Here is a 14,936-nt window from a genome sequence, read left to right on the forward strand (position 1 = left end):
ATATATATTGTTGAGTGGCTCTTTGAATATCAATAATAAGATGAAATAATTTCTATAGCACGCTCGTTTTCGTTCAACCTTTTATGCAAATTAATGTTGATACTCTGAGAAAAATCTATTAATTTTATTTACTTTTGTGGATTATCCGTTAAAGCGTAACAGACAGACAAACAGTCAGCGTTCTTTTCGCATTTATAATATTAGTTTAGATTAAGTATTCATTAATTAGTATTTTTTTTTAAATTATATGATAAGTTTAACTCTACATTGAATGGAAGAGCTAGCTCCTCCGAAACGATTGTTTTTAAACCTAATAAAGATGTTTGTTTCTATGTATCTATAATTTTGTTTGAAAATAAAATCTATTTTATTCTTCTAATAATAATAATAGACTAATTCATAAGAGAGGTTGAACGTAGTAATGATTACAAAATACAGGTGGGGATGTACAGCACATCGCCTCTACCTTTATCTCTTAGCTGCGTTATAAAATAATAAGGAGTAACAATTCCGTTTCCCATTTTGAATGTTAATAAAAAACTACTTACTATAAAAGACTATGATATAATAAGCAATTAGGAAACTCTATTCAACATTTCAGTGATTATCTTAACGTAAATAAGTTTTTCATGAAGAGCCGAGATGGCCCAGTGGTTAGAATGCGTGTATCTTAACCGATGATTTCGGGTTCAAACCCAGACAGGCACCACTGAATTTTCATGTGCTTAATTTGTGTTTATAATTCACCTCGTGCTCGACGGTGAAGAAAAACATCGTGAGGAAACCTGCATGTGTCTAAATTCAACGAAATCCTGCCACATGTGTATTCCACCAACCTGCATTGGAGCAGCGTGGTGGAATATGCTCCAAAACTTCTCCTCAAAGGGAGAGGAGACCTTAGCCCAGCAGTGGAAAATTTACAGTCTGCTAATATAATGATGTAATGTATGGTTTTCATCGAGAGCATTAATATGAAATGTAACAAGGAAACATGTATTACATTGATTTATATAGATCTGTTCGTGTCCCTCCATGTAAATAATATACTTATACTATATAATTACGTTTTGTGACGTTTTTAATCTTTTAACCTAGACATCTTGTCAGCACGAGCGTCACTCTTGCAATGCACGCCACGGCTGTGACTAGATCTGTGCGTCAAGATGTACATTGCTGTGCTCACTTGTAATGTAATGACTCTGAACATTACGGCAGTGCGTATTGTAGAGCATACTATTCGAAATACAATAATATACAGTCTCTGTTGATTGTTGTACTAAGAATTTAATTAACTAATTTCAATAAGCAGAGCAACCGAATTAATTCTATTCTAAAAGCAAATTGTATCTAAAAATCTCCAATGTATCTCCAATGTGGGTTAGTGGATACACGTGGCAGATTCTCATCCCCTACGTGAAATGAATTATAAATAATTACAATAATAATTGCATTGTATTTATAATGTATCATTAGATATTTAGTATTTATAATTAATTATATTGATGAAAAAGTAAGTATGTATGCTCACCATCGAATGCCTATTCCCCCTTCCCTACCCTTCTTTAAAAGTGTATAATATATAAAAGTTTTTACTATAAATTTCATGTTTTTTTTTTGACAGAGGGGATGCACTCGCGACGACACTTTCGGCGTTGTATGGGAAACTCTTGGTTGTAATGGGAGTTGCGTTTCCAATGGCCGAAGTGATCTCAACATACATACCACCATCTTTTTATGAGGTAAGTTTTATGGTAATTAAAAAATACAATCCTATTAATTGGCCACGATGACGGGCATTCCCGATGAAAAATATATTCTAAATTCTTCTTATATATTTTTCATATAATTTATTTTGAAATTAATGTTAAAAAGCTGATTAGATCGCATTTGTTACAGTTGATTTAGACAAACTTATAGTGAATATCCAAACTATCTGTTTTCTTCTACTGAAAACGATATTGAATTGGATTAGTGGATAATCATTTACTGGCATCTCTTTAACACCATATAACCTACATAATGGTATAAATAGACGTCCGGCGTTTTCTACCTCGAGATTAATTACAAACAAATATATACAACGTGTCTAGAAAAAAAAACTGATAATCGTACGCACCTTTATCAAATTATAGGCAGCGAATTGATTATCTCATTAGGTCCAGCTAAAGTTTATTATCTTATTTATTTTTAATACTTATGAATATAGTTTATATATATTTTTTTGTATGTGAGTATTTTTTTATGTCAGATATTATTAATTAAAACTTTTATGTGACTATATTTGTCTCGTTACTGTCAACCTTCTGTTACTAGATGTAAGTACTCCTTGTTTAATAAAAGAAATACATTCTATGTATTGTTTAGATGCAAATACAAATGTTTAATTTTGTCGGCAGGGTTTTTATTTGTACCTGTATATCGGCAGTATGGTGTTCCTTCTATACATGTACGCTGCACTGCTCCGAGACAGGTCGCGCTCCGCAGCTGACACGGCTGTCGTTGCTAGTGAGTTGTTTTATTTCATGTATGCATCATTTTTTGTTGAATATTTTTCAAATAAAATGAATCCTCTTTTGAATTTCAAAAGAAAATCCAATGTTAATGTATTTGAATCTTATTATGTAGTCAATGTACTTGTTATTTATGCAATTGTAATTGTTGTTAAACTAATTAAGTACCTTTTATTACTGAATAATTAGTATTGTTTATTTCGGCTCGTGATTGTTTTGGGCTTAACGACTTAAATAAACTTGCTCGGATATTAATTTGAAATGCACTTCGTTAAGACGGTAAACATGTTCAGCGAGCGTTTGACACTTTGTACAAAGAGAATGATTTCGAGTTATTTGTTTAACAAATTAAAGTAATAATGAAGATCTCTGATTATTACTCTGATAATCAGAAAATATATATGTATTTTATTCAGAGTAAAAGTTATCAAACAAACTCATTTTAAGGATGATTAACCGTATCTTGATAAAGTAAATTTTACTAAGCCCAAAATTAAGACTAACGAAAATCTTATTTTTTGAAGCCGACTCACTAATTACCTCTTACGAGATCGGAGATTTTAAAAAGAAATGAGCGTTGCTTGGTAATTAAGCGATTCTTACAAAATTATCTTGCAGACCAGTATCTAAAGCTTTAGATGTGAGTTTAAATTGTCGAATCGTCGTTAACGTGAATATTGCCTGAACTGTATGAGAATATATACAATACATTTTTTTACATGCCTCGAATTTGATTTTAATTCTGCCTCTGTCCTGTATATCATATGTGATTTATGGTTATTGTTTAGCTATTGTGTCTGCTATTTGGATAAAAAGCACAGGACAGTTTAAAAAAAAAAACGTGATATTGTATTCTTTTAACTATTTGCGTGTATTATATTGTTCAAAAAGTAAGTGTATATTTGTATACACACTTTGTATTTGTAAGATTTGTATCTTGCCTGGGTTTTCATACCATTATAACACCACTGAATTTTCATGTACTTAATTTGTGTTTGTAATTCATCTTGTGCTCGACGTTGAAGGAAATTTTCGTGAGGAAACCTGCATGACTGTCAACTGTTTACAGGCCGTTACTTTTCAAGAGCACCAATTATATATTATCTTTAAATATCGTATTATCAATCAAACATATCTTTGCTTTATGCGTCTGAAATTTGAGATACTTGTATTTTCTATATCCTTATTTTCCAATATTTTTTAACCGAAACTAAACTAAAATACGATAAATAATAACCTACTCTCCCCCCCTCCCCCCTCTAACACGCGAACGAAAACTAGTATAATAAATTTATTGAATAATTTATGTGATGTTAATAAAAATATCGATTTAAAAATCCCTGAAAAAACGTATGTAAGTAAAATCGTATGTGAGTGTATGAATTGTTTATGTAAAAAAAAAATTGCAGACGGAAAAATTTCAATCCGCTTTGTAGTAAGCTGTTTCTGGCAGAACAAAGCGTTGACATGAGACAAAAGATTATTATATTCTTTTCTGATGTTTTCGTCTACCTGAGTAAACGTATTTTAATATATTCGTCGTTTCAAATGGTATTTGCGTCTAAATATTCTCTTGTCCTTATAAAGGAATTCAATAAAATAATTTGAAGCAAAATATGAAATTCTAAATTCAAAATAATGAATGGTTCTTGACTGACAAGGAGATACGTGTTCAAGTGGTACGTTTGTAATTCTATTTTTTGGTCTTGTGTTTGATAGAAAATAAAACATTATTCATTAAAATATAATTAAATGGCTTGTTTTTGAGACAATACTTAAAAAAAGGTTCTTATCCATTATCGACTTCTTATATTGAGAATAACGTAATCCTTTAAAGCTGTGAATTCATCATTTTAAAATTGTTTAAATATAAATTCTAAATTTAAAAGATCATAGACTCTCTCCCTCTTTACAAAAGAGTACTTAATATATTTTATAATTTATTTATGAAATGATTTACATTCATCTAAATAAATCTAAACTATAATATATAGTTATATATTTTTTTTTCTAATTTTAGATGTCAATTTGTACTCGAACTTTGTTAGGATTATTACCACGATTACTCTCCCTATAGATCAACACTATATACTCCTAGCAATTTGAAATTCACTTGATACAAACTTAGGTAAAATGGGTATAAAATGGGTATATAAAGGGGAATGGCAATAAATCCTCAAAAAAATTTATTTTATTCGTTAATATAATAATATAGCTTAAAAGTAAATAAAAACTATTTCATTCAGAATCAGATTCGAGTTCATCTCCATCGGAATCAGACTCGTGTTCATCCCGGACGGAGCGCAGCAATGCCACAGCCACGCATGTGCAACCGCAGCTAGCCGCCAAGCGGTTGTCGCTGGGATTCGCCCTCGCCACACGCACACATCACTATGGTAGTTTCTATTTGAGGATGGGTGCAGTTGGTAAGTAATAAATCTTAAAAGTAGTAACATAAATTATCCAATAAAAGTTTTAAGCTATAATTGGAAGAAAGTATAAAAATCTACCGTTTTACAACCTTGAAATTTTATTGTAATACTTTTCTTAAAATCCTGTATTAATTGGTTACCGTAGTAACCTTAACAGCTATGAATCGCCCTCTTCTACCTAAAACCAGGCATATAACTTGCAGGTCAATAAGCAACTTATTGGCCTGCAAGTTATATGCTAAATATTTTTATATAAAATTGTAAAATATTTGTATCAATATTATATATGTTTGTTTGAACTTGATCAATAATTACTTGTTAACATCTACTCTTCGCCGAATGTGTCGGCAGATTACGTTTAACATTTTATGAATACGTTCACACGCGTAAATTACGAGTAAGTAAAGAAAATAAATGTTAATATTAAATACAAACATTTCACTGCCTGAAAACATTAATTCAAGAACGTAAAATAAATAACATTTAAAATGATCTTCAGAAGTTAGGGCATAAAATTTTCAAGTAAATTTTATTACAAGCCTTGATAAGGAAAAGTAATGGTACTCATTAAATTTTAAAATAAATGGAGAGTTAAAAAATAACTTTTAACAATACGAAATCTGCGAATTTATTTAATAACTATATTAGTAATTAATTAACTCATCAACAAACAAATCGAAACAATGCTGTAAAAATAAACAGAACAGAACATTTAGTAAATAAAGGTTACTGATGATCTTTAAATAAATAAATATTAAAGAATCTTTTTTAATATAAAGTCACAGCAACTACCGAACAATTTTCAAATAATTATTTTATCTGCAACATCGAAAGTTCGCCGAACGTGATCTCTTTAGAACGCAAAGATGTTTTTTGTCGTAAGTGTGTGTTAGGGCTATCGGTTCTCTTTTAAATGTTGTTTCAGGGATAATTAGTTAAAAAATAGTGTCTTCTTGTTTCAAACGTCAAATCAAGCAAATTAAAATATACTTTATTCAAGTTGGCTTTTACAAGCACTTTTGAATCGTTTTTTTACGAACTGATGTATTAAATGAACCGGTTGGTTGTAGCTTCATCAGAATGTAAATTCTACCAAGAAGAACCGGCAAGAAACTCAGTAGTTACTCTTTTTTAACGCTTAAAATAAAAAGTGATGGTAGTTAAATATATCCTGCCTGGAAGTTAACAAGTATAACTTCTACGCTTGGTGACAGAAAAAGCTAAATCAATTAACTAAACACGTGCTAAGCATTGTTTATAAGTAAAGTCATAATTGTCTCTTTTATAAAAAAAAAGAAATTGTAGTTAAAACAGTTGTGTTTTGTTTTCAACTGGACTGATTATGATTAAGAAGTCCTCGGTTTTTTTCATGTCAACATTTTTATGTGAACACAAAAGTTTTCTTCTTTAACTTTAACTCTGAATGGAAAATAACTGTGTTAGTAGTAGGAATAACAATTCGCATTGTGTAGAGTATTATTTTTCATTTTGCTGTTATGGCTCTCTACGTTTCATTATTATACCTTTACAAAGTAGGCTAAGTGGACGCTCAGAAAGGCCGTTTGCTTATTTTCTTTTTAACTCCGGGCACTGGAACTGTAAGAGAATTCTAAAAGAGATAAAACAATGTTTTTCAATTCTACTTTTCGTTCAGTTGTCTACGCTTAGAATAATAAATGTATTGGTGTTGAGGTGCTGACGTATGTGTGTTACGTTTAATACACTTAAGTATTAAGAGATTTTATCTCTGCGACTTGTCTTATATGAATTATTCAATCTCTCAGGATTACAGAAAAGTTAGATGATGTTATCTTGAGCCAACCCGTATAGTCTATTTACAGTTATTTATGAGTCTTAAATCACAAACAAGCCATCTATTAAAGTTAACTTTATCGGGTTCAAAGGACTATTTTAAATGTCTACGTGATATATTAATAATTTTAGATTTTCATTCTAATTATGGAATACTTTGAATAAATACACTGGTGTGTATCCGTTCACACATATATTGATAAATATATACACACTTTTAAAATCTAATACAAATTCTTTGCCCTTTTATTTAGTATGTAACTTTTGGGTATTAGAATTTGCAAAATATTTTTTTATATTTGTTTTTTTGTTTAATAGCATTCGGCATCGGTTCAATGATTTACTCGGGTCTGGAGTTTGGGCAGTATTGGGAACTCGAGAGGAATACAAATTGCCACAATGTTCTACTAGCTCTGACGCCCGCCACGCGAATGGCCTTCATATTTATTCAGATGTACTTCATCTTTCTCAACAATGAGGTTAGAAAAAGTTTCATTACTAAACGTTTTTTTTTTTTTTATTTCTTTTATATTATTTGTTCCAACAACTATAAAATTAAAAAAAAAAAAAAGTAATCATGTTTGAATTAAAAACAGAAAAAATTATAAAATGACAATAACGACTTGGTATTTGGTCAAAGCGTACAACTTTTTGAGTCAACTGAGGTGCTGGTAACTGATAAATGTATTGAGACAATCTAGTATTCTAGAGTATATCTATTTTATTAAATGGAGCAAAAAAACTGGCTTTTAAGTTCATCTTTATTATTGTCTAATTTGGTATATAAATATTTTTCAGATGAAAGTATACAAACATAAGATAGTGGCCCGCTTTGGCCTAATGCATATGGTGGGCACCAACCTTAGCGTGTGGCTCAACGTACTTGTTCAAGAAACAAAACACGAAATACTGACATTTTACGACCCTGAGAACAAAACAATTGGCATCTCCCATCGCCTTGGTAAGTTTATTTTACCTGTCACTTTGTTAGAAGGCTTACCACCACACACCTAATATACAGAACGAATTATATAGCATTACATTGTAAGTTTCGGTCTTTATTTGATTTCAAATCACGCATAAATATGCGACGACGCGATTTGAAACAACAGCGTTTAGTTATATATAAGTTACTTATTTTATTTATTTAAGAACAAATTCATTAAAATATATAAACCGCATATATCGTTGGCTATTTAAAGAAATTGATTTCGTAACTGTAAAGTTTGTTGCTTATACTCAAAGAAACATTTTGAATATCTTGATTTTGAAAGAATTGTCAGAATTTCCTTTCATTGATGTATTTATATTTCCTTGAAGCACATTCAAATATAAATAATATTTCCCATCAATAAAAATTAAACAAACACTGTTTCTTTGCAATTATTTTAAATTATTAATAGTATATAAATACACCTAGTACGTATGAAATAAATATTGAATATCCCTTTGTACGTGTCAACGACACGTGATATTTTCCATACGAATAAAATACGTAAAAACAAATACGTTCGTTGTTACGAAATAAATATTATAATATTACGTGTCTCACGATTATACATGACTGTTTCATACACGTAATAAGTTTGCTTGTTATGTACAAATATGGATATAATTATAATTAAGTGGATCTCGATAATTAAACAACCACAGCTTGGCTGATTGGTCGACATTTATATCACTGCTCTGCCTTAAGAAAGCTTAAGGCGTCGTTCCCGTCGTTGTCGTCGTAGCGTATTATAAATAAACAAACTATATGATTCAAAATATATTCATATAATTCACGAAATTCGGAATCGCGAACAAACATTCGGCTTTGAAATATTAGTTTAGATATAACGAAACTACCACAAACAATGCACTACCAATGTAAAAGTGAAATATGTCAATTCCAACAATAATACTGACGCTAGTAATTTAAATAAATAAAATTACCCATTATTGTTAAAAACAGCGGAAAAAGTAAATTCGAGTTATCATAAGTAATTACTACTGTCGAAACGCTGAGTATAAAATTGTTGATAGAACGGACAGTAGTCACGCAAAAATAATATCCTGTGACAATATTATACATCTCACGCTTATTTCGTTTATTTCCTTTGTGTTCTGTTAATTGAATTAATTATGATTGAACGCTGTTGTATAACGTAGTGATGTCGCAGAGTCCGCTTCGATGATTCGATTTGTTAGTTCCTGCAATTTAAAAGCTATTTTATTTTGACCTGAGATAACTTGTACAATAAAAAAAAAACGTATTATATGTTTCCAATTTTGAATATATTTGTTTATATTATTTTATGCAAAAACATAGCATAGTAACATCGGTTTTTTTAGTTGAACATAAAAAGCAAATAATGCGATGTGTTTATGCGCAAAAGTTATCATAAAAAAAGTTCTTTACGGGCTCTTTTTTATCAGAATCAAATCTGACCAATTACAGAGTTCCACTTATGTAAGCCCAGTTAACAATTTTAAACCGCTAACACAGTACGCTTAACGTTTCCATAAACAGGCTAACCTCATTTTTTATGCACTACCCCTACCGAGTAATTTTCCTTCACGCGAACCTTTGTTTCAATTTATTTCTGTTTGACCCGCCTTATTAACTATGTAGGTAGGTAGATACAACGTTTTAATGAAATTCGTTGCGAGTTTTCTTGTTTAAGAATAAAATAAATGATTTTAATTTGTGGAAACCATTGTTATGGTTAGGCATGGTACTGAACAAAGTTGATAGCATTCTTGTCAATGTTGACCTCAAATGGAATTCTGGCCTAAATTCTTGCGTGAGTTTCAAGATCGATAATAGATACTCCTAATTCCTAACGGGGTCTTCTTTGTTATTGCTTGAAAATTATTTCTAATAGCTAAAGTGCTGTAATCTACGTCTTTAAATGTAAAGTTTATATCAGCATTTTTTAATATTTTAATGTTTTTAACATGAAGATATGAAATTTTCTGCATTATAAGTCACTCGGTGTCACTGATCAGGCTTTCCTATTTTATTAATTATAAAAGAAACAATATATTAGAATCTTTCTTAATTTTAAAAAATATTTATTAATTTTTTTTGTAAGATTAGTGTAATTGGAAATATTTTATTTAAACGATTACTTTTTATATATTTTCAGCATTTCAAAAGGCATTTGCATCGTTGGCGACTGAAGTTCCACCTTCTCATCCAGCAGCAGCGCATTTGCGAGTACCTCGAGGACTGAAAGGACCTCATCATATTTTCGAATGCCGTCGAACGAACATCATGGGCTCATTAGTTCAAGACGCCTCGCCGTTCCTTTTTCCGTGCACAATCGAATATTCTCTCATCTGCGCAGCCATACTATATGTTATGTGGAAAAATATATCTAAGTATCCATCGAAAGATGTTGCAGAAGCCATAGCCAAAGCTCGTCTGTTGGAAGGATTAGCTTACAAGAAATCACCTCATTTATACAGCGTCGACTGCGCTAGAGCTCATAAAGGTTTATTTTTTGGAATTTTAGTATTAGTTCTTACTATTATATCGCTCATTTTGTTCTTCGTTCTTATTTCAAGAAAAGAATATGCTACATTAGCGGTGGTTGAAGTAAATGTTTGCGAACTGGTTTTATACGCAATGACGACATTTGCTAGCTTAGCAGGAATGGTATGCGTTCGGAACCTGAAGTACGATGGAAACAGGAATTTGGAACTTGACAACATCCTCCTCGTCGGAGCTCAAACCGGAATGTTCATTTATGGAACGTTCACGATCATTGGGGGACATTTTACAATCGAAAAAAATACAATACTTATATTGATAACGGCTTTATCGTCATTGGTCCAAACGACGTGTCAGACGATGTTTATATTGGATGCCAGTCGAAGATCCGCAAAAACTCCGGAGCAATTACGCAAAAAACCAGGAAGGGAAATTGTTACGTTCCTACTCGTGACCAACTTGGCAATGTGGGCTATTAATACTTTGGAGAAATCTAGGGCAGAGTCACATCCTGTTCAATTGCATTTCTACGGCCTCTGGGCATGGACGATCATAACGCACGTTTCGATGCCTCTGGCGATATTTTACCGATTCCACTCAACGGTGTGCTTGTGTGAAATATGGAAACGAGCGTACAAAATGAAACCCGCTTACATGTAGCGAACGGCGCCAAAGATTTGCATCGAATCATTTAACTTTTGATCTGAACTATGACACTGAACGTAGACAAGTGGCGTAGATAGATGTTAGTGCCATAAAGTATATAGATATTTGTATAGGAATAAATTCGTGTAAGAGTATTAAAATATTAACTACCTTGAAATGAAAACGTACATCATTTATTTATACATGGTGTGCACTTAAACTAGCGCTTGTATTTGTTCTGAAGTTGACTGCTATAATGTTAAGTTATTGTATTTAGATATTTTAATGTGTTATTTATTTGTAGCTCTATGAAACGCTTTAACTAACTTAGCGGATGTATGTTGATAATTGATGCAGTATTTCTCAATTAGACGGGTTGGATTAATTATATTACTTTTAGCGCTTAATGTTGTTTTCTCCATTTTTATCGTTATTAGTAGAGGAGTAATAAAATCCTTGTGTTCATTTTGTCACACTATTTAGGTAAACTTAGATTAATTAGTGTAGAGACGTATGTTTAGATATCTTCACATTCCACATACATAACAGATTATCTATGTAACATTTATATTCATGCATTCACGTTTCAAATAAAGAGTCTTCCAATAGGTTATTTTATAAATCACCTTCACATATTTTAAATTTCATCATTGCTTTATCAATTTTTTTTTTGTTTTGTCAAATATAACTAACGCATTATGCTTGTGTCCTTATTTATAGCTTTTAAAATTAAATTCATATTGCACTCAAAAAACTGTAATAAATATCACAACAAATATAATTTCAAATGTATTTATTTAAACTGTAAGATAATTTAAAGGACACACGCGAATAACTTTTATTAGGTACAGTGGGAACAATAATATCGACCTAATAATATTTTTTCGAAGGCTTTTGATTAAAAGTAAATGTAGTGATTTTTATAATCAATCGATTGGCACGTTCGGTCTGATCAGATAGATTTTGAAGATTTTGTAGCGATATTTTTGCGATATAAATGTAGTGTCAGTATTTTGGATAAATTTATAAAATCGTAGCAATACCTACTCGAATGGACCCAGTAGTTAGGCGGAGAGTGACACCAAGTTTTATATAAGCTGTAGGAAATATTGGAGCTTATGAAATAGTATGGTTACGTGACATTTTTTGATAAATTAGAAACACCAATTTTATAGCGAATAGTCTCAATTAGTTCGTCCAGTTTGTTTTTATATATTTTATATTCAACGTGAAATTATTCAGTATTAATGGTTCTGTCGGAATAATGTTAGATTCATAGGTCAGTCGACGGTTGGTTCCATATTTGGTAATTCTAAAGCAATTATGTCTTGAAAAATTATTAGTACTAGGCTAATATGAATTAATCAAGATAAATTAATGGCTCAGTTTTCTTTCATAGATCTTCAATTTTTTTTAAAGTCCAATTTAATACAACAATTTGTTCGCACTTTAACAGATTTATCTCGTCAGCATTGTTGGGTTTAGTTCCGATTTAAAAATATAACCTGATCGAATGATTGCTTGTATAATTTTAAGCGTTTATTAAAAAATATATTAGTCAAAACTATAATCATAATTAATAAATATCAATGTTATTTTTATATGTGTATTCATATAAATAAAGCGATGTTAATATAATTTATGATCGATACTGATTTTTATTTGAAGATGAAAGAGAGCCATGGATTTATTGACATATTATAACTAATTACCAAATTTTTTAAACATATACATAAATTTGAACTAAAATATAAATATATATTGCTCAATTTTCTTGTATAATATTTAGCTTTCTGGCTTTTAAGGCAAATGATAACTTTTACTCGCATTTTTTTTAAATTTTTTATAATATTTATCGACAACAGCCGTACAATAGTATATTTAGTGGAAAAGATATTAATAATATATTTGTAGTTTCTTTGTAAGAATTTTTATAATTTACAAGCATAAAAAAATGCTATAATAACTTAGTTTTTAAACGAGGAAATATCACTAAGAGATGTTCTTATACTATAATAAAACAGCTTTAAAAGAATTTTGATAATTATTTATTTAAAAAGCATTCATTTGCAAAAAATAATATTTTATTGCTTAAGATTGCAACGCGTTGATGTGGCGTTTTATTTATTATAAGCATTTCCGATGATGTTTAACAGTTATATTATAAGAAATAAACCAATAGCCAGATCTAGTATCTGTATTTATTTATTTATAAAAATAATAAGATTTATTTATTAACTCGAAAGAAATATAAAAAATTGATGACAATGAAATTAAATATATCGGATTCTTGGTCAACACATATAAAGTACAGTTATAACTTGTATTGTATTACAAAAATACTCACGCAGATATTATATAGACTATGTTTAATATTAAATGAATGCATTTTGGTATTTAATGTAAATTTCGTAAATACTACGCAAACTATATTATTAAGTTTCATATTTTTGTTATTTTACGAAGTTTAAATTTAATTATTAATCTTTTTTTTTTGTTTTATATGCAACACAGCAAATATAAAGATACGAGAATGTCGTATGTTGTAAAACATATATCGCATATAATATGGCTTTTATTATTAAATTAACTAAGTATAAATTTTCAGTTTGATTAAAGTTTGTATTAAAAATTTAATTTATTTTCCAAAATACACCAAATAAAGTTTTATGACTTTTATATTTAAGCCCGAAATTTGTATTATTAAATATTCTCAAACTATTTAGTTTAAAGTGATAGTGATACTAGAGTAAAGGTTTTCGATTATATATTTGTATACTATTTATTTGTTTAGTCGATATTGTGGATAGCTGTAAGAATATCTTCTTGGATGTTTAACGTTTACAAGCAAATAAACTTTCTTGAAATTATCTCGAAATCGTGTTTTACATTTCAAATCCAATTATATTTCTAAATAGTTTACAAAGAGATTTTGAATTTAGAATGACATCCAGATTCTGAAACGCTGATCAACTTTTTATTTACATTGGTTCTGTAAGAGATATTGACTTATTCTTACAACGCCATGTGTCACTAACTTTGGGAAATAAGAATATATATCCCTTGTTAGCAATTGGACTGGATCGCTAACCCTTCAAACCACAACGACGCAGTCGTGCGGTTTTGCGGAAAAAAAGTGGCTCGTACCAGTATTATCTCAGAGTACAAACTGGCTGCAAGAAAGGGACTTTGGTAAGTCGTTTATTGTAAAAATGAAAGATTTAATACATTATGTACGTAAGCTTAATAAGCAGTATATAAGGGTTTACTTGGTGCTACTTTATTTAATGGTAAGGCTTTGTGCAAGCCCTTCTGTGTAGACCCAATCATCATTTATTCTACCGTCAAGCAGCAATAAATAGATGTGTTGTATTCTGGTATGAAGGATGAGTAAGCCAGTGTAACTATAGAAACAAGGGACATAATTTTTTTTAAAGTTGGTGGCGCATTGGCAGGAAGTAATGGTTCAATTTTCTTATGGCACCGTTGTGGGCAATGGTTATCATTTTAAAATATTTCATCTATGAGTTGTAATCTAATCTTTGAAATTGGCTTTCGGTAAATTTTATAGCTTTATTTAATATTACAAGAACTTGGTCGCGTTCAACATGACTATATACAAGATCACGGGATATTGTCCCGAATCCATCCATCCTGAATCCCATATAATCCCCTATTGCTCAAATATCTAGTCATGACAAAGTCGAATTGAGAATGGCCACTGTAGCTGAAATAGGAGGACATCGTCTCCATCATCATTATATAAATTATCATTTCAAAAATTGTTTAAGAATCCATTTAACATCATAAATGAAATATATAAAATTCATAATAGTATTTAAATTGAATTTAGAATTCAACTCGGATATTCTCTAAGAATTCACTTCGTATCTCACTTGAATTTAGACATTGACAATCGACTTATGATACGACATTTTCATACATGTAACTTATCAATTTTATAATTATTATAATTAGTAATCGTGTTCTGCGGTGAGTTTCGTGTTTCTTCTTATAGAATATTTCCTGATAACTTTATTCAACTACTCTTTATATTAC

At 30.2% G+C, this 14,936-nt stretch overlaps 1 protein-coding gene across 6 annotated transcripts in view; it reads left to right on the forward strand.

Annotated features, from left to right (window-relative positions):
* LOC125077825 (proton channel OtopLc-like) overlaps positions 1–12,408 on the forward strand; it is a 64,821-nt gene extending 52,413 nt beyond the window's left edge. For all 6 annotated transcript variants that reach the window (XM_047689906.1, XM_047689907.1, XM_047689909.1 and 3 more), the window contains 6 exons: positions 1,622–1,739; positions 2,397–2,505; positions 4,757–4,936; positions 7,073–7,233; positions 7,553–7,715; positions 9,886–12,408. In XM_047689906.1, the coding sequence (XP_047545862.1) occupies positions 1,622–1,739; positions 2,397–2,505; positions 4,757–4,936; positions 7,073–7,233; positions 7,553–7,715; positions 9,886–10,892 (1,738 nt within the window). In that variant the 3' untranslated portion in view covers positions 10,893–12,408. The remainder of the gene's footprint in view (positions 1–1,621; positions 1,740–2,396; positions 2,506–4,756; positions 4,937–7,072; positions 7,234–7,552; positions 7,716–9,885) is intronic.
* Positions 12,409–14,936: the final 2,528 nt, after the last annotated feature.

Source organism: Vanessa atalanta, chromosome 4, assembly GCF_905147765.1.
Source record: "Vanessa atalanta chromosome 4, ilVanAtal1.2, whole genome shotgun sequence".
Classification (NCBI taxonomy): Eukaryota; Metazoa; Arthropoda; class Insecta; order Lepidoptera; family Nymphalidae; genus Vanessa; species Vanessa atalanta.